Here is a 21073-nt window from a genome sequence, read left to right as displayed (position 1 = left end):
TACAGGGATATATACAGGGAGAGATACAGGGGGAGATACAGGGGGAGATACAGGGGGAGATACAGGGATATATACAGGGGGAGATACAGGGGGAGATACAGGGATATATACAGGGAGAGATACAGGGGGAGATACAGGGAGAGATACAGGGAGAGATACAGGGGGAGATACAGGGGGAGATACAGGGAGAGATACAGGGGGAGATACAGGGGGAGATACAGGGGGAGATACAGAACTTCAGCACAGTTGTCTATACGTATATTCCATTGTCATCACATCGTATAGATGCTTATATACGTGATGGGCCTGCTACTTGGAACCACGTCTTCAATCTACAACACTGAGGCCATTATCATTACAACCCCTAAGCCCAAATGGTCAGTCACACATTCTTCAGGTTGACACAGTGTGACTTCCTGAGAGAGAATCTAAACAAAGATGTTCTCTTGTCATGAACTTATTAGGATGAGCTTAATTGCAACAACAATAATACAATCATAATACTTCAACCATCTATTGCGTTATTAGCAGCCTACACTTGGTAGGTCAGAACTGACTTTACAGAATTTGTCATTTTTCCTGGAGGCCACATACTAACTAAACTCTGCTGTGTCCACACCCCACAAGGGTCTGTCTTTTCTCTGTATTCTTTCAGGTGTTTTGTTAGATGTCCTCCCACCTCAACTCTTAATGAAAGGCTTTGTTTATAGGGTCATGGCTGGGTTTGTGTAATAGTCTTATTTGTCATGCCGGCCGTCACATTAGACCAGGACTGCATCCTAAATTACACGTATTCCCCTAGTGCACAACCCCAACCTTAAGTCTTATGTCAATATAGGGAGTAGGGCAGCATTTGTGCCATCACCTTACACAGACAGATGCCCGAGTCGAGTCAGCATACTTTCCAAGCATAAATCCCTCTTTCCATGTATCCTAAGCTGTCTGTAGGTCACAGGAATTCCTGTGTTTGAGTGTTCACAGCGACAGAGGTGTGGCCTGTTCCTGCTTTGTTCTTTATGTAACCATGGCAACAAATTACTGTTCATTTATCTATTAATCACGTTAGTTCAGTTTAGAAAAGTTCAAGTCAGTTGACTTTTTTTTTTATCTGTTCATGTAATCCTAAACATGTTAGCCTGGTCATAGATCTGTTTCCACTGCTTTGTCAATTTCTATATAAACATGTTTGACATTACAAGGAGTTGGTTTTACTGCAGCAAAAACATACCTAAGATCAGGCTAAGATATGCTAAAACACACTGAACACACACTTGGAGTCTGTGCTGCGTTCATGATGATTGGGACCTGGGGTGTGTGCTGTGTTCATGATGATTGGGACCTGGGGTGTGTGCTGTGTTCATGATGATTGGGACCTGGGGTGTGTGCTGTGTTCATGATGATTGGGACCTGGGGTGTGTGCTGCGTTCATGATGATTGGGACCTGGGGTCTGTGCTGTGTTCATGATGATTACGTTCATAATAATTTATTACAATTATTTGGTTTTATATGCTGTATAAAATAAAAACCTTCTGACATCCTGTTTGTTACAGATAAACTTCCTGATATTTATCCACATTATAAAGATCCTTGTGTCCAAGCTGAGGGCCCACCAGATGAGATACTCAGATTACAAGTTCCGGTGAGCTGTCTTTCAATATTCCAACCTTTTATTTTTCATTTACATTGTTACGCGTTATCACTTCTGAATCATTCTCAATGTCAAAGACTACTAATAAACCCAGCATTTCAAATGCTTTTTCTTTATTTTAACAATAGTAGCATATGCCTTCTAATATCCCCCATTCTTTTTTCTATCTCTCCCGGTCTCTCTGTATGTCTGTGTATGTCTCTCTGTATGTCTGTGTATGTCTGTGTATGTCTCTCTGTTTGTCTGTGTATGTCTCTCTGTATGTCTGTGTATGTCTGTGTATGTCTCTCTGTTTGTCTGTGTATGTCTCTCTGTTTGTCTGTGTATGTCTCTCTGTTTGTCTGTGTATGTCTGTGTATGTGTCTCTGTTTGTCTGTGTATGTCTCTCTGTATTTCTGTGTATGTCTCTCTGTATGTCTGTGCATGTCTCTCTGTATGTCTGTGTATGTCTCTGTGTATGTCTGTGTATGTCTGTGTATGTCTCTCTGTATATCTGTGTATGTCTCTGTGTATGTCTATGTATGTCTCTCTGTATGTCTGTGTATGTCTCTCTGTATGTCTTTGTATGTCTCTCTGTATGTCTGTGTATGTCTCTCTGTATGTCTGTGTATGTCTCTGTGTCTGCCAGGTTGGCTAAGTCTACCCTAACCCTGATTCCTCTTCTGGGAATCCACCTGGTAGTGTTTGTCTTTGTGACAGATGAATCTACCACGGCCACCATCACCCTGCGTCTCACCAAACTCTTCATCGACCTCTCGTTCTCTTCTTTTCAGGTCAGGCTAACAAACATAGACACACACGTGTGCCTTCGCTCACATACAATTAATGCAAACACCCCCTCATGCACACACACTGAAAACACAGTGAACCACACAGTCAAACGGGTACACATCAAACAGGTACACATCACTTGACCACACAGTCAAACAGGTACACATCACTTGACCACACAGTCAAACAGGTACACATCACTTGACTTGGTTGGTAGTCGCACAGTCAAACAGGTACACATCACTTGACCACACAGTCAAACAGGTACACATCACTTGACTTGGTTGGTAGTCGCACAGTCAAACAGGTACACATCACTTGACCACACAGCCAAACAGGTACACATCACTTGACCACACAGTCAAACAGGTACACATCACTTGACCACACAGTCAAACAGGTACACATCACTTGACCACACAGTCAAACAGGTACACATCACTTGACCACACAGTCAAACAGGTACACATCACTTGACCACACAGTCAAACAGGTACACATCACTTGACCACACAGTCAAACAGGTACACATCACTTGACCACACAGTCAAACAGGTACACATCACTTGACCACACAGTCAAACAGGTACACATCACTTGACCACACAGTCAAACAGGTACACATCACTTGACTTGGTTGGTATTCGGGCTGAATTCATAGTGCATTCACAGCCCATACCACCAACTGCATTCAGACGCAGTACATAACCTACTCTCATGGATGAAGTTTGATTGCAAATTGCACCCGGTTGAATGTAGTCTGTGCAAACATCCGCCAGCAGTCTCAAGGCCATTTAAACTCTCTCTGTGCGTGTTTGTGTATGTATTTGAGTGAATCGCTGGTCACTCAATATTCTCTTGTTCAGAAAGCATTACATTTCGAATTCCCTGTCTCCCAAAACAATATTTCACCTACGGTTGTTATTTGGATGATTTCAGCTCCTCATGTCAAATGGCACCCTATTCCGTACATAATGGACGACTTGCCCACTCGGCCCAGTAAGGAGTGCAGTAAATAGTGAAGAGGTTGCCATTTGGGGTTAGATGGTGGGTTTACAGAGTGTAGTGAGCTGTATGTCATGTTTCAGTTAAACACAGGGATATAGGTACAGTGGGGACAGTTGTTTCAAGTCCTCTGTAATGTCCCTGACAGAATGTCGCTCTCTGACCTGTAGATAGTAATCGACAAGTGGGACCAATTGACAGCAACATGGTTGGTACTGAGTTGCCATAAGCTGTGTATGGTAGTTCACTAGCCAACCCTGAGTTGTCCTGATGAGTGGGGGTCGGGGGACAGATGGAGGGTGGATTCATTGTGACAGACTGACACAGAGAGAGAGGCACAGACGTGTACCTGTATAATGTATCAATCATCCAATATATACTGGGAGAGAAACATGTAGGTGGCCATGTTAGCCTCAGAATCTGTCAGTGGGACAACCAACCTGGACATTAAAATGACAAACTGTGCCTCACTATTTAATCATTATAATTTGTCACTTACTATTGTATTATTGTTTGTTATTACTCATTGAGTATTCTTATTTTTGCAATTATTGTCTATATTTGTTTAGATGTTAATACGTGCAATGCGTGTAAAAGCCTATTGAATTTTGAAATACTAGGCATGCTTAGTTCAGCCGGCCCATGGGTAGAAGTGACTGTGGTGAGCCGGGGGGGGGGGGGGGGGGGGGGGGGGGTTTGAAGAGCAGCTATGTATGGGCCAAGGCCCTCTTTGTTGGGAGAAGTTGTCAACACTTCCTGTAGGCGATGTTGTAGAGGATATCATCAGCATGTATGTGGATGGGCTTGCACCTTATCCTACAACACGTTCATAATCCTGCGGTGCTATTTGTGGATTTTGGTTCTGCATTTAGCAGCATCATACCAGAACCTCTGGAACCTCTGTACATTCTGTTCATTTCTGGAACATGATTTTATTTCATAGCAACAACGAGACAGTCAAGATGGCATTGGGATAGCATTTTAATTGTTGGCTCTGTGTTGCAAAGGCAAAAATATATATTTATTTTTAGTAGACATTTTTATTTTCAACTACAGTCTGGAGCGTAATCCTTTAAGCCATGCCTTTCTGTTAATCCATTCTGCAGTTAGTCTGGGAATACTGAAAATGAAACTAGCGAGTCTGGGCTGACTGGAATGTAAATCTGTCTCATGCCCAGAATGAGATCTGAAATAATGTCTCAAAATAATTGTATTTGCAAGGTATTTTACTTCTGGCTTGATTTATTGCTATAGGTGGTTTCAGCTTGCAGTGGAAAGTGCAGATTCTACCTAGGCGTCAATTTTAGCAGTGCATGTGAACACCACCTGCAAAACCATTTCCTTTTTAAGGGTTGTCTTGCTGTTGCCTCTCCAGTGCACTTGATGTCACTTTCATTTGCACCAAAACAGGTGACATTGATTCACCATTGCATATGCTTCCTAACTGTTCATATTTATATCCCTGAAGTTTAATTGACTTGGTGTTTTACTGTGATGATTACATGTTCCCTTAATTTTTTTGAGCAGTGTTTTTGTTAGGGGAGAACAATGTTTGAATCCATAAGCTAGCACTACTAGCTATACTGAGGAAGGGAATGGGAGTTTTATCCCTTCCTTCATCAGTAACATGTTGCTACTGATACTTGTAGCATGTAGCTACCGATGCTTGTAGCATGTAGCTACCGATGCTTGTAGCATGTAGCTACTGATGCTTGTAGCATGTAGCTACCGATGCTTGTAGCATGTAGCTACTGATGCTTGTAGCAAGTAGCTACCAATGCTTGTAGCATGTAGCTACTGATGCTTGTAGCATGTAGCTAGCAATGCTTGAATGTCCTCAGCTAATCTTCCTTGTCCCTAGTCAGTTTCAATGCCCAATCAGCTGTATCTCTAACCACTACACTATTGAACAATGTGTAGTCTGTCAGTCAGTCACTCAGTCAGAGACTGAGCCAGAAATGTGCCCTTTTTGGCTGACACCACTTTAAAAACACCAATATAGTTATGTGGATAAAAACATCAACATAGTTAGTAGAGACAGAGAACAACTAAAAGCATTTCATTACAGACCACACTTTTTGGTTCATTTGAAATATTCTAAGGGTAACATTACTTTTGAAACATAGGTTTTGATGAAAACAATTCCTACTACTCAATAAAATGTTTTGTGTTTGAGAAATGATTGTGTTGAAATGTATGTATACGGCTCCCCCTTATGTTTGATCCTAAAATATGACTCCCTGTTTGCATTTCTTTGTGCTGTTTGTTGTGGGTTGTTTTCTCACCTCACTGTTGAATTGGAGGTTTCACAACAGTTCAGACGTTGATGTCATATGATTTGACATGTAGCAACAATAGAATGTGTTTTTCAACTGCGGACAAAATTATTCCTTTCCAGCCCAATATTTATATATTAGACCATTTTTGTGTGAGCATTTTAGTAAATATGTATTAGGTAACATTTATGTGGTGCCAAAAAGAAAGACAATGTAGACTGTGCTCTAAAAAAATCTTAGTATAAACAAAATAATATTATTTGAAACATCAGTTATCCACAATCCTGTGTGTACTGTATATATACATTATTATTATTTGTATTGACTCTGCACTCGCTCTCCACAGGGTTTGCTGGTGGCCATCTTATACTGCTTCTTCAACAAAGAGGTGAGTCCCTCTTTATTTCCCAGTTTTTAGCATAATGTCTCTTATCTTCCCTTATCTGTTATCTAGGAAATGAAGCAGTCTCACAGGTGGACTCTCCCATGTGGCATAAACATGAAATAATACTTGTTTCTGCTCTCTTTCTCCACATCTCTCTCTTGTCTCTCTCCACACCTTTCACTCTCCCTCTCTCTCACGCATTACTTCTTTCTCTGGTCCCACTCTCTGTCTCCACACCTCTTTCTCACTCCTTCTCTCCTTTCTTTCCTTTTCCCTTTCCCTCCCTACTCTCCCTTTCCTCTTCCTTCCTCCAGGTCCAGTCGGAGATCCTGAAGAAGTGGAAGCGCTGGAAGCTGGGACGGAACATCGAAGAGGAGTACCGCCACACCTACAGCCAGCCTCCTCACCAGAACACCAAGAGTGGCAGTGTGGCGGGTCTGGGGCATGCTCACGGGGTTCGCCGAAACACGCACTCCTCCTCGCTGCTCCACCCCTGCCTCCCCGACATCGCCACCACCACCTCCTCCGCTCCGCCCGGCCAAGGCCCCGGCCGCTGCCCCCAGGAGAAGCAGCTCCTCGTAGTCTCCTGCCAGAACGGCTCGGGGCGGAACAAGAAGAACACGGAGCTGACCATGCAGCTGACCTCGCCGGCATGCGAGGGCTCCGTCAGCTGCAGCCACGCCCTAATCGAAGACAACGCGGACAACATCCGCTTGACGGGTCAGTTGTCCGAGCGCTACGAGGCTCCCAGAGGGAACGCTGAGAGCCGCCTCTGAGAAAAGAGAGGGAGGGGGAAACCGGTGACATAAGCCCCCCCCCCCCCCGAACCACAGCAGAGATGGGAGAGGGCGGGGGACCATTGATGGTATAACAACCTCCTAAGAACCACATCAGGGTGGGGACGCCGGCTGCTCTCTTCCGCTCCTCCCCTCCCTCTCCTATGGACTCGGCCTGTATGCGGAGTGGAGTGGAGGGTTTGGGGTTAACTGTGGAGGAGTCCTGGGGATGGCGAGCGTGCGTCCAGAGAGGCTGTGGGTGTCACCGTCAGTGGAAGAGAGCGACACACGCTAATGATGGAAAACACTCAGCGGCGGGAACAGTCCTGTTAGCATGACGCACGTTTCAGTGGCGCGGTGTGTGGTGGTAGCAAAACCAAAAGTGGTTTTATCATCTCACCGGTGGTGGGGGCGTGGCTACGCGACACCAGGGGAAGCCGCGGCCGTCTCGGCACCCTGGCTTCCTGCGGCTTCACAGAAACAGGGGATGAGCTAGATGGATCACTTGACATTGGTGGTCAACTGAAAGGTGACAGATGATGGGTGGACAACCACGTGACAGAAAGACAGTGACGTCCATCTTCGCAGGCCAGATACCCGTGTTGGACCGACGTCCTCTGACCGCGGGTGTCCTGTGAGCGATGGAGATCTCCGACAAGACATTCACAGAGCACTGCATAGACTCACTTCTGCATGTTCACAAAGCTAAAACTGCGATGAAGAAAAAAGAAGTTACAAAACTAAATGTGCCATGTAAAATAATCATAGGAATATAATACACAGAAACCTCGAATCGCTAAACACAGGGTCTTAGGGTTAGTTCCTCATATGTGTTTGTTGTCATCATTGTTGTTGTTGTTGTTGTTGTTGTTGTTGTCAAATAGCTACGTGTTTCGTGGTGCTGGAGATACTAGAGGAAGAATTAAAACCTTATTTACAAACAGTGTACAAACAAACCCACTGGCGAAGTAACAGGACAACCAGAAAAATGGGCAGAACTCATTAAAACCTATTCAAAAAAATTATAAAATATATTTTTATTTTTGCCTTCATTCGTGGCCTTCATAGGTCTTGGTTAAGATCAAACAAGATACCCTTTGGCCTTTTTGCTTTTATTTAAATAGAGAGAGATAACAAGAAGAAAGAGAGAGAGAGGGGCAAATAAATATAATATATAGAGAGAGAAGTGCATATATTTGTTCAAACCAACTCGTAAAAAGTCTATATTGTATTAAAATCGTTGGTCAAATGTTGTAGATCACTTGCTTTACCTTTACCTGAAACCCTGTGTACAGCTAGTTCTATACATCTGTCCATTGTCGGGATTTTGTTCACATTGCTATTGTGCCCACATTTATGTAAGCAGGTTGTAGGAGACCAAAACAATGCATTGTGATCTGATGGTGATAAAATATTTTAGATGTAAACAGACAATACCAGGATAGGATCAAGAAGTAGGAAACATTAAACTGCAGATGTAAACGGGGCTAAAGGGTGCTTCCCAAATGCACATAATCTACTATTTTGTGTCAGATGACCAAACCACCAGGACAAAACCCATGACGGCTGGATCTTTCACCATTCAGATTGTTAATTAACTGAGGAATACAGCAGAGTTGGGTTGACAGTGTCAATTAGTTAATTTACAGTTACAGTTCCCTTTAAAGCTTTTTTAATTAGTGATGGGAACTGGAATTGAGTTCTGAATTGACTGGAATTTTAATTGAGTTGAGCCCAACCCTGGAATCATGGGTCTGACACAGGAAGTATATTCAGGTAGAAAAGGGGATGGAAAAGGGGATGAAGCTGATAACGATGGTTATGATTATCGTCACTTTCTTCAGTACACATTCATGCAAAGCTCCCAATAGGAGAATTGGATCTTATTTTCTTTTCTCTTTTTAATTTTTTACATACAAACCTTTGGTTTGCGTAGAATATCTGCATTCACCCTGTATTGATCTTGGGAAGAAGTGTGATGTTGTAAATATATCCTGTGTTACAATATACCAATATGTTGTTCGATGGGATGGTTTGATCAAAACCTAGAAGAAAAGACACAGTGTGCCTTTTTTAGTAATTCAGTGTAGCACACCAACCTTTTGGAATTACAGTATTTATTTATTTTATCATTATTTTAATTTATTTTATATATAGCAAGTCAACATCAAGACCAAGTTCAATGAGTGCTGCATATACACAATTTGCACAATAAAATACCATGTAAAATGAAATACTATCTAATACAAAAATCCAAGAACATTTACATTTCTCAGCACGGTCAGCAAGGTGCCCAACAGGCACCAGGATCTTCAGTCAGGGAACTTTTCGTTGTTCCAAACTGTAACAGGAATTAAAACGTCCACTAGTGTTCTGATTTCATATTAACTTTATTTTTCATCATTGAGCCCGCCAGCCAGTCAGCTTAGTTTGAATTCAGTTTTCTCTACAGATACACTTATTCAAAATGAACTTCTCTTTCTTTTCTAATTCACACTAAACACTGCAACCCCCGCCAGACCTTGAAACTCTTTCCCCCACCACCACCATCCCTTTTTTAAAGACGGCCTTCTTCTCCTGGTCAGAGGTCAGACACCAGAAAACAGTGTGTTCTCCCACTGAACAGGAAAAGGAGCAGCGCCACCTCCAGCAAGTGGTCACCCACAATAATTACAATGTAAGACAAACACTATCGCAATTCAAGCCCTCAACTATTTTACTATTTAAGTTGCATGACTTAATAGCCCACTCCACCAGTACTGTAACCTGGCAACAACCTCATCTGTCACAAAATACTGGGTCCAAATAAAAAGAGGCCAAATGGGATTCCTCAGTTAGCCCCCAATCCCATTCCTGGTAAAAATCAACACACCACGGCTGTAAAGCTAACATTACAGATCAAATAACGTCAGTGAACAGTTTATAACCGTAATAACATCATCAACGCCTTATTGCTTATGTATTGCTTACCATCAGAGTAGTCGACATTTAAATCTCATCCCCATTTTCTTTAGTCTGTCCGAATCACAAATATAGCGTTCTACTTGTAAAAAATGACAGTGGACTATGAACTACTGTGATCCTGGGGTCAAAACTGCTCCTCTATGGCTCAGTTAGTCTAGAGCGTGCAGCCCCAGGATTGTGGGTGTAATTCTTCTAAATGACTTGCTGATTGTCTGAAAGCTGTGATATATTTCCTGAAAATGGACATGATGTTTGGGAGGATGGGAGGATGATGATGGGGAGGATGATGTTTAGGAGGATGGGAGGATGATGATGGGGAGGATGATGTTTAGGAGGATGGGAGGATGATGATGGGGAGGATGATGTTTAGGAGGATGGGAGGATGATGATGGGGAGGATGATGTTTAGGAGGATGGGAGGATGATGATGGGGAGGATGATGATGGGGAGGATGGGAGGATGATGATGGGGAGGATGTTTGTCCAGTGTACCACAGCTAAGGGCTGTTCATAGTTGCGGTTCTCAAAGGCTGTCCTGGATACAGCCTGCTGTGGTATATTGGCCATACAGTCCAGCACATCCTGTTGTGCCTTATTGCTTCAGTATACTATGGTTGGGATGTGAAAGTGTGAAAATGTCCAAATTGGGCCCAAAGTGTCAATATTTGGTGTGGCCACCAAAATTTTCCCGCACTGCCTTGGGCATGGAGTTCACCAGAGCTTCACAGGTTGCCACTGGAGTCCTCTTCCACTCCTCCATGATGACATCATGGAGCTGGTGGATGTTAGAGACCTTGCGCTCTTTCACCTTCCATTTGAGGATGCCCCACAGATGCTCAATAGAGTTTAGATCTGGAGACATGCTTGGCCAGTCCATCACCTTTACCCTCAGCTTCTTTAGCAAGGCAGTGGTTGTCTTGGAGTTGTGTTTGGAGTCCTTATCATGTTGGAATAATGCCCTGCAGGCCCAGACTCCGAAGCTCTGCTTCAGTATGTCACAGTACATGTTGGCATTCATGGTTCCCTCAATGAACTGTAGCTCCCCAGTGCCGGCAGCACTCATGCAGCCCCAGACCATGACACTCCCACCACCATGCTTGACTGAAGACAAGACACACTTGTCTTTGTGCTCCTCACCTGGTTGCCGCCACACACGCTCAACACCATCTGACCCAAATAAGTTTATCTTGGTCTCATCAGACCACAGGACATGGTTCCTGTAATCCATGTCCTTAGATTGCTTGTCTTCAGCAAACTGTTTGCGGGCTTTCTTCTGCATCATCTTTAGAAGAGGCTTCCTTCTGGGACGACAGCCATACAGACCAATTTGATGCAGTGTGCGTCGTATGGTCTGAGCACTGACAGGCTGATCCCCCACCCCTTCAACCTCTGCAGCAATGCTGGCAGCACTCATACGTTTATTTGCCGAAGACAACCTCTGGATATTACACTGAGCTTGTGCACTCAACTTTTCTGGTCGACCCTGGCGAGGCCTGTTCTGAGTGGAATCTGTCCTGACCGCTGTATGGTCTTGGCCACCGTGCTCAGTTTCAGGGTCTTGGCTATCTTCTTATAGTCTAGGGCTATCTTTATGTAGAGCGACAATATTTTGAGTGTTCTTTGCCATGAGGTGCCATGTTGAACATCCAGTGACCAGTATGAGGAGTGTGAGAGCGATAACACCAAATATAACACACCTGCTCCCCATTCACACCTGAGACCTTGTAACACTAACAAGTCACATGACACCGGGGAGGGAAAATGGCTAATTGGGCCCAATTTGGACATTTTCACTTAGGCATGTACACACTTTTGTTGCCAGTGGTTTACACATTAATGGCTGTGTGTTGAGTTATTTTGAGGGGACAATTTACACTGTTATACAAGCTGTACAATCACTACTTTACATTGTAGCAAAGTGTCATTTCCTCAGTGTTGTCACATGAAAAGATATAATGAAATATTTACAAAAATGTGAGGGGTGTACTCACGTTTGTGAGATACTGTATGCTGGTTACTAGTTTACAATGGTAGTAAGGCACAAGGGGGGTTGTGGTATATCAACTGTTTCCACACACAGTCATGCCAAGAGCAGCCTTTAGCCATGCTATATGTACCACACCCCCTAGGGCTTCATGGCCTGATCATGAGTTTACAGTAAAGGTCACTAGGTCCTTCTGTGTGTCAACTCAGTCATACAGCACCACATTCAGCTGACATCAACTGAAAGATTACGCATGCATGTTTGTAGGCATTAGTTAGGTCGCCGAAGTTAATAATCGATTCTTAAACGCGGGGAAGCAGCATCTCTCTCTCTCTTAAGCTGTCAAAGTACCTGCCCGTGAAAAATCTCCCTTTTAAAAGCTATCAACTCATTTGCCAATAATGGCATTGACCTGTCCTATACTGATTTGCGGCCAAAGAGTAAATGTAAAAAAAACATACTAAATACATGTTAAAAATGCTCAGGAGGATAATGTCATGAGCTGACCAATCAGCAATCTTGTGTACTGAGTATGGTATAAATCCAGACTGTCCTGTTGGCGGGGGAACACCACCACCATTCCCGTATTGAATACATATTACATGTTATTTAAGTCTACATGGGTGTGACTCAACGGTTGACAGGCTCCTCATGCCTCTCAGAGCCGCGTGTCTCACTGGGTCACTGGGTCAACTGTCTTATTTAGTGTCTAACCCTGCTGTCCCAGGGTTCAAGTACTATTTGAAATCTTTTAACTTCACTTCATTGAGCTTGCCTTGCACAGCGGACCAATGATATGGTCTCAGAATTACAAAACCCGCCTCACCGGCAGTCCAGGCCTGCTTCATCGAGTGGACGTAGTATTGTACCGATTTCAGAAGATGTTTTACATGAAGTCATTATCTAACATCAAATGCAGTATTTATTGTATTTTTGCGTTTCATTAACAAACTCTGACTGAAAAGTGCCGTGTCCGTAGTTAGCGGTGCCTCCGACTCAGGTCCTGCTGAGGCCGTCCTAATGTACATGTACAGTAGAAGAACAAAATGGAGTTTGTTTGCTGAGGTGCCGCGGGTTTAACAACCCAATCAGCACACCGTATTCCTGCCCTGTGACTGTGTTGACAGAAGCACAAAGGTTCATTAGATGGTACTCAGTGGCCATCTGTCTCGGTAACAGTCTCCCTGGATGAGAGCATCTGTTGAATGACTGAGATGTCAAAATGGACAGATTTGACAGAGTAGGACAACCTCGTTAGACGGGGGACGTCGTTCTTTTTGTGTCACCAATCAATGGACGGGAACTACCCCACATGACCGTGTATGCTATTTGCACATTGTTAATTTAAAATGGGTAAATATGTAAATAATTGTATGTGTTGATGACATTCAAATGATTTTTCCGTTCGTGTTATGGATGTGTTTTTGTGTCTGTATGTGTGTGGGATGTGTGTGTGTGTTTAATGTGCGTGCTTGCTTGCTTGCTTGCTCGCATGGCTTCTTAGAGTAATGCATTTGCGTCTGTCTGTGTGAGTAAAGGTCTAAACTGACATGTACTGCCTGCATTCAGAGAGGTGGCCGATGCCCGAGGAGTTACGGGAGGAGATGTAGGATGAATCATCTCCCAGCACCTCCTCGGCCGCTGAGTGTGTTTGTCAGCGAGGTTCGATTGGCTTTTGTGTGGTAGAAAGTGACCCGTTGGTGGCTGTGAGCGTCCCATGGAGAGGTTCTATGTGTTCCAGGAGCCGCGGCTTCAGCTACTGGACACAGAGGTCTTGTTGAATTAGTCTCATTTGAACATACATTGGAGACGTTCAAAGAAATGCCTGAAACTACACCCCCCATATTATGGTCTAGACAAGAAGGGAAAACACCTCTGGGAGTTTCTCTATAACACCGTACAATCAATCATAGGGAGGAGTTAGGGTGGAGTGCTCTGATAGAAGTCAGTTCCCCCTAAAAAAGACCGACTTCCTGTTGTTGAGGCGTGCTGTGGAGGGTGGTCTCACTGGCTGCTGGTTTATTAGAGTAGTTTGATTGGCTGCTGTGTGGGAACGGGGGATCCCGTTGGCTGCTGTGGAGGGTGGTCTCCTTGGCTGTTGTAAACGAGCTGTTCCACCGACTGCTGGTTTATTAGAGCAGTTTGATTGGCTGCTGTGTGGGAACGGAGGATCCCGTTGGCTGCTGTGTAACACCGAGTGCGTTCGGTTCAGGTTCTACAGTACATGTAACCTGAGTCCAATTTTCCACATTCGGGGCCTGCAGGTGGGAAGTCACACATTTTGCATTGGGTGCAAATGAAATGAAAATGTTTCCTTCTGTCTAAAGGAGATGAAGTATTACAATCAGCAGTTCCGTCCCTTTCCCACTTCAAATCCTGACCCTGGATACCACGCTGTATAATGGCCCTTAACGTTACAGAAGGCTAGCGGTGTTATTAGCCTTTCTTTGTCTTTTTAAGCCAGTACAAAGACAAAAAGCAGGCGATGTTAAAAACGGTGTGTTATGAACGTCACACTGCTCTTCCTCTAGAGTCTGACTTCCTCACCCATGGCTCAAAGTAATCCTCTGCTTCGCAACACAAGCCATCCCCTAACTGACAAAGTTTCAAAGGGTTGACCACCAAAAAGTTCTACCTTTTGGATGGGACCATTCGTGACGTTTAGAGCTGTTGAAGATGCTTACTGTGCTTTCTTAACTGTGTTAGTGTACATATGGTACTGTATATAGTATGCACTGTAAAGGGAATGGCGTGTCATTTAGGACGCAGCCTTATTAGGATACAGTCTTGTTATGGAGGGGAACAGAGATAGTCAGCATGCAAACAAATTACAGTCTTTTTTTAATGCAAATGGTGCCGTTTAACTGTGATTTACAGCTTAACTGTGAATGACTTACACATTCTCTTCTCGCTAGTATAAATACCGCCAGGTGAATAGTATACCACCTATGAAGATGTTTTCTACTTATATTAGGGTTAGGGCCACACGTGTTGAGTTTTTAGTCAATTTTTTTTTCCAAATTTGCATTGTCCCAGCTTGTGTTTAGGGTGAGCACAGTGTTGTTCTTTGAATGTTGACTGCCCGTTTAATACAAGCTTCTTTTTTGAGGAGGAGCTTTGAGGCTACCTCTGTACATTCTGAAACCACAGTTGATGATTCGGGTTACTCCCCTCTCTGGATCAAAGCAGTTTTGTCTGAATGTATTCTTTGTCTAAATTTAAATGAGAAAAAGCATGTAGTGCTTATGAATGCTCTATGAATGCATATGAAGCCTTTTTATGTTGTTGTTTGTTTAGTGGGACCATAATCTCTTCAACCCTGAGTGATTTTCATTTTCTTTCCATGGAGGTTACTGTGTTGTAATCTGTGTACATCAGCAGTCAAACAAAAGGACAGCGACTGATTTCCTTGATATATACAGTACATATATTTCTTGTGTAATTATGTCGCAAAACGTTTGTCCAAATTATGAAAATAATAAACAACTGTGTAAAACATGACACTTTGTTGGGTATGTATGGAAATACATTATGAGATGCAGTATGTACAACCAATTGATGTGACATTGGCTTGAGTTGTACAGTTCATTTGGCCACACAGGGAGGCCAACACACACAAACACACTTTGGATATACTTTTTATCAACACTGTTCGTCTTTCACACAGTTTAGAAATGATTGAATGTGTCCATGTTTTCTTTCCTATAAAAGTGTCCGTGTGGTGTTACAAAATGACCTACTACACTACCAGTGCTTGTCTTTCGTCACATGCTTTATCAATAAACTGTCTTGGTACACGGAATGAAAACAATGTGGTGTTTTATCATAACATTCACAGATTTTATAAATGTTGGATTGGAATGGTGGTCTCCTAACGTGTTAACTGGAGCAGAGAGAAAGAAGACCTTTAAACACAGAAAGGATTTTGACATTATTATGTTTCATGACTAGAATTCCTAGGATTATACAGAGGTGTTCATATTGTGAGTGAAATGTTTTTCAATTCCACCTCTATACAAATAGATAACAGGCTCCAAGTCACTCTCTAGTTATTCAGACTTTGTGATATGTAAATACAGTAGTTTATTATAAAGTATTATTAAATTAAATTCCTAGGCTTTTACATTGTACTGTATATATCCACATTTCCTCATCATAACGTCTCCCAGAGAATTTGGGACAGTCAATGTCGAAATGTGTCTTCCAAAGCACATCCACTACCACTGTGTTTCTAATCAAGGTACTCAACCAAGAATTCTAGAACAGAATCCTTACACTTCTGAAGAAAGGCCCCCTCTTACTACAGTACCTTGACTGCACTCACAGGCACCCAGGACTAAACATTTACCATAGCCAGTTGTTAGACATGCCAAAATATCCCTTGTTGTCAGTACAGTGTTTAAGCAGGGGAGCTTTTTGGGGTAAGACAGAGGAGGAGGTATGGCACGTTTTGAAGGAATGGCCTTCTGAGACTACTACTGTCCTGTCTGGGCAGTTTGGAGTAACATTGGTGGTGCTTAGTTTTCTGTACCATTGCATTAGTCCATTAACACTGGCAAGTGTTATATTGGTATAATTGGGTGCAGTCTGGAATCAATACAGGACATGTTCATGAAAGGATGAGAACAAAACATACATGATCATGGATGAAAACACACCCACTTCAACTGTCTTGCAACACGGGAGACATTTCAGTCAACAGTAATAGGTTCTTATCTTTTTTTCTTTTTTTTATAGTCATTTCTTTATGATGACTAGCTCCTAATGGTCCCTCACAACATCGCACCCATGAGTAGGATGGGAAAATAGCTTTTTGATCTCAGACTCCTTTCATCTGTAAACAGTACAGGAATATTATTTGTTTTTTGTTAAACATGCATATGTGTGGTCTTGTCCTTTTATGTTCTGGATGATGCATGATGCACGATAAAAATATATTTCCCATTTAGAGATTAATAGTGAGTAATACTCTAGTCATGGTGTTTCTCTTTCCCCATTGCCAGGGGCCAAGAAGAGCCAACTGTGGACCCTGGAAGAGAATGACAACCTGGGGGGAGGAAGGTGGGGGGGGGGGGGGGGGGGGGGGGCGACGACAACTTCAGGGAGCAACAACAGGGAGCAGTCCAGAGCCCCAATGAAGCTCAGGGAGCAGTCCAGAGCCCCAATGAAGCCCAGGGAGCAGTCCAGAGCCCCAATGAAGCCCAGGGAGCAGTCCAGAGCCCCAATGAAGCCCAGGGAGCAGTCCAGAGCCCCAATGAAGCTCAGGGAGCAGTCCAGAGCCCCAATGAAGCTCAGGGAGCAGTCCAGAGCCCCAATGAAGCCCAGGGAGCAGTCCAGAGCCCCAATGAAGCCCAGGGAGCAGTCCAGAGCCCCAATGAAGCCCAGGGAGCAGTCCAGAGCCCCAATGAAGCCCAGGGAGCAGTCCAGAGCCCCAATGAAGCCCAGGGAGCAGTCCAGAGCCCCAATGAAGCCCAGGGAGCAGTCCAGAGCCCCAATGAAGCCCAGGGAGCAGTCCAGAGCCCCAATGAAGCCCAGGGAGCAGTCCAGAGCCCCAATGAAGCCCAGGGAGCAGTCCAGAGCCCTGGCAGGGCCCAAACAGCGGTCCAGAACCAGGCATTCCTAAATGAGCCCCAGCAGAGCCATGGGTGCACCGGACAAGAGTCCCTGCGCCCAAGAAACGTCCAGCGCACCAGTACCCATCCAGCAGAAGCCTGGACGACCCAAGCCACGCTGCCTTCACTGCCTCCCAAGCCGGCACAGGTAGGCTGCCACACAGAGGACCACACCTCCCTGTCACAGTGATTCGTTTCCTACTGTTCACTCCTTCACCTCCTCCGCTTCCACTTCCAGTTTCTTTAATAGAACACCAACCAGAGCCTCATACACATGCACTGTTCTCTCAACCACTGAAATGTACCAGTTAATCCCATTATTTATACAGACACGCACGCCAAATCCACCAAGAGTAAGCAGTAATATGTTGAAGTACAGGGGCTAGGAAATACTCCAAAACAGGTAGGAATGTAGGAAGAAGGTTCTTCTTGCTGTGCCAGTTTGAGATTAAAAGACTATATGACCCCTGAAGACAAAATTGTTAATCGTGATAGTCGAACATTCAGTTGACCCGTGGGTCACTAAAATACTGACACTCCTCAGGAGAAGTTCTGTAAATGTCATTTGGCTTTCATGACCGGGAGTTCAACATGGTGCTGAAGTGGATACAGCAAAACAAGAAGCTGCAAATGAGGACCAGACTGAATGTACTAGAGCCTACAGTGTCTGGTGGCACCAGCCAGAACAGAATCGTTTGAGACTGTAGTTACTCTGCATCACCTAACTAGACACACTCATGTCAATTCATTTGGCTTTCTGAAGCCCCCGTTCACTGTTTGTTGAGCGTCCTTCGGTATCTTGCCTTTGATTCTGATGTCATACCAGCAGGGAAAAACAATAAATATGACAGAGCTGGAGTGACTAAGGTCATTTATCCCAGCCCAAGTCTGCCTAGTGAATATAATGGAATAGAGTTGAATGGCCAGTGGCCAAAAACAACAACCCGGGACATATTGTGCCACTTACAACATCACCTGACCCCAGTCCAATAGACAACACAGAGTACCTTTCAGGACATCCTCTGCCTCAAGCAGTAACCTTAATGGGGGTCTTGAGGCTCAGGGTGTCTTAAAATGTGCATCGCATGACTGTCAGTTTTCAACAGCCTAGACTCAGATACCGCTATACCACATTGTGTGTGTGTGTGTGTAAGTGCGTTTAGCAATATATCAAAGATATAAAAGGTTGTGGAGTGTGTGTTGTGTTTATGCATGTGTGCATTTGTGTATATTTGTGTATGATGAAGTAATATGCGTTAGTAGATGAGCCTTGCAATCCAAGTCACCAGTAGTGACTCCTGATTGGTCTGACTTGGCGTTGCCAAGTTGTGTCAGAATGTTTTATTCTACAGACAGGCACTAGTAACTGTGCTTCCAAGCAAGTCCCTTTTATTTACACTATATGAAACAGTGTAATCTACTAAATGTCTCTGGCCTCAAATCAGTGACCCGTAATAACCAAAAACCTCTCTGACAGTTGTCTTAAAATTAAAAGACTAATCTAGCACACATTCCTTCTTTTTGGCTGTATACTCCGGATTTTTCTTCAGAGTAGTTGTGTACATATTGATTTCAACATTTACAAATTAAATGGTTGATATATACAGTACCAGTCAAAAGTTTTGACACACCTACTCATTCAAGGATCTTTAATTATTTGTATTATTTTACATATGTTAGAATAATAGTGAAGATTTAAAAACGATTAAATAACATATATGGAACCATGTAGTATCCAATGAGGTTATTCAAATCAAAATACATTTACATTTTAAATTCTTCCACCCATTGCTTTGCCAAGAGCTTTACACACTCGTAGCAATATCTCAAATAGCTTCATGAGGTAATTACCTGGAATGCTTTTCCAACAGTCATGAAGAAGTCTGCTGCTTGTTCATCACTTTGCGCTCCAACTCTTCCCAAACAATCTCAATTGGCTTGATGTTGTGTGATTGTGGAGGCGAGGTCATCTGATGCAGCAACATCCCTCTCCTACTTACAAATAGCCCTTTCTCAGTCTGGAAGGGAGGTCACTGTCCTGTTGAAAATAGAAATAATATTCCCACTTAGTCCAAAACAGATTAGATGGCGCATCGGTGCAGAATGCTGTCGTCATCCTAGTTGAGTGTGCCTTGAATTCTGAATAAATCGCAGTGTCAACAGTAAAATACCCCTAAACCATCACACCTCCTCCATGTGTCACAGTGGAAGAGGCCTAACCAGCAGACCAAAGGACAGGTTTCCACCAGTCTAAAGTCCATTTCTCATGTGATGGAGAAATAGTGTATTTCTCTGTATGACTGGATATGTACAGTGGGGAGAACAAGTATTTGATACACTGCCGATTTTGCAGGTTTTCCTACTTACAATGCATGAAGAGGTCTGTAATTTTTATCATAGGTACACTTCAACTGTGAGAGGGATAAAATTGTAGACCTGCACAAGGCTGGGCTGGGCTACGGGACAATAGGCAAGCAGCTTGGTGAGAAGGCAACAACTATTGCCGCAATTATTAGAAAATGGAAGAAGTTCAAGATGACGGTCAATCTCCCTCTGTCTGGGGCTCCATGCAAGTTCTCACCTCATGGGGCATCAGTGTTCATGAAGAAGGTGAGGGATCAGCTCAGAACTACACGGCAGGACCTGGTCAATGACCTGAAGAGAGCTGGGACCACAGTCTCAAAGAAAACCATTAGTAACACATTACGCCGTCATGGATTAAAATCCTACAGCGCACGCAATGTCTCCTGCTCAAGCCAGCGCATGTCCAGGCCCGTCTGAAGTTTGCCAATGACCATCTAGATGATCCAGAGGAGGAATGGGAGAAGGTCATGTGGTCTGATGAGACAAAATTTGAGCTTTTTGGGCTAAACTCCACTCCACTGTTTGGAGGAAGAAGAAGAATGAGTACAACCCCAAGAACACCATCCCAACCGTGAAGCATGGAGGTGGAAACATCATTCTGTGGGGATGCTTTTCTGCAAAGGGGACAGGACGACTGCACCGTATTGAGGGGAGGATGGATGGGGCTATGTATCGTGAGATCTTGGCCAACAACCTCCTTCCCTCAGTAAGAGCATTGTGGCTTGTTCTTACAGTATGACAATGACACAAAGCCAGGGCAACTAAGGAGTGACTCCTTAAGAAGCATCTCTAGGTCCTGGAGTGGCCTAGCCAGTCTCCAGACCTGAACCCAATAGAACATCTTTGGAGGGAGCTGAAAGTCTGTATTGTCCAGCGACTGCCCCGAAACCTGAAGGATCTGGAGAAGTTCTGTATGGAGGAGTGGGCCAAAATCCCTGCTGCAGTGTGTGCAAACCTGGTCAAGAACTACAGGAAACGTATGATCTCTGTAATTGCAAACAAAGGTTTCTGTACCAAATATTAAGTTCTGCTTTTCTGATGTATCAAATACTTATGTCATGCAAAAAAAATTTAATTAATTATTTAAAAATCATACATTGTGATTTTCTGGATTTTGGTTTTAGAATCCGTCACTCACAGTTGAAGAGTACCTATGATACAAATTATAGACTTCTACATGCTTTGTAAGTGGGAAAACCTGCAAAATCGGCAGTGTATCAAATACATGTTCTCCCCACTGTATATATAAAGTGAAATATTAAAGTAAAACTTAAAAGATTCAAAGCCCC

At 43.6% G+C, this 21073-nt stretch overlaps 1 protein-coding gene across 5 annotated transcripts in view; it reads left to right on the top strand.

Moving 5' to 3' along the window:
• Positions 1-10138, top strand: part of gcgra (glucagon receptor a) — a 114030-nt gene extending 103892 nt beyond the window's left edge. For all 5 annotated transcript variants that reach the window (XM_020050794.3, XM_020050795.3, XM_020050796.3 and 2 more), the window contains 4 exons: positions 1552-1640; positions 2278-2422; positions 6048-6089; positions 6401-10138. In XM_020050794.3, coding sequence (XP_019906353.1) covers positions 1552-1640; positions 2278-2422; positions 6048-6089; positions 6401-6862 — 738 coding nt within the window. In that variant the 3' untranslated portion in view covers positions 6863-10138. The remainder of the gene's footprint in view (positions 1-1551; positions 1641-2277; positions 2423-6047; positions 6090-6400) is intronic.
• Positions 10139-21073: the final 10935 nt, after the last annotated feature.

Source organism: Esox lucius, chromosome 11 (genome assembly GCF_011004845.1).
Source record: "Esox lucius isolate fEsoLuc1 chromosome 11, fEsoLuc1.pri, whole genome shotgun sequence".
Taxonomy (NCBI): Eukaryota; Metazoa; Chordata; class Actinopteri; order Esociformes; family Esocidae; genus Esox; species Esox lucius.
The sequence above is the reverse complement of the archived record's forward strand: the minus strand, read 5'-3'. Positions and strand labels throughout refer to the sequence as shown.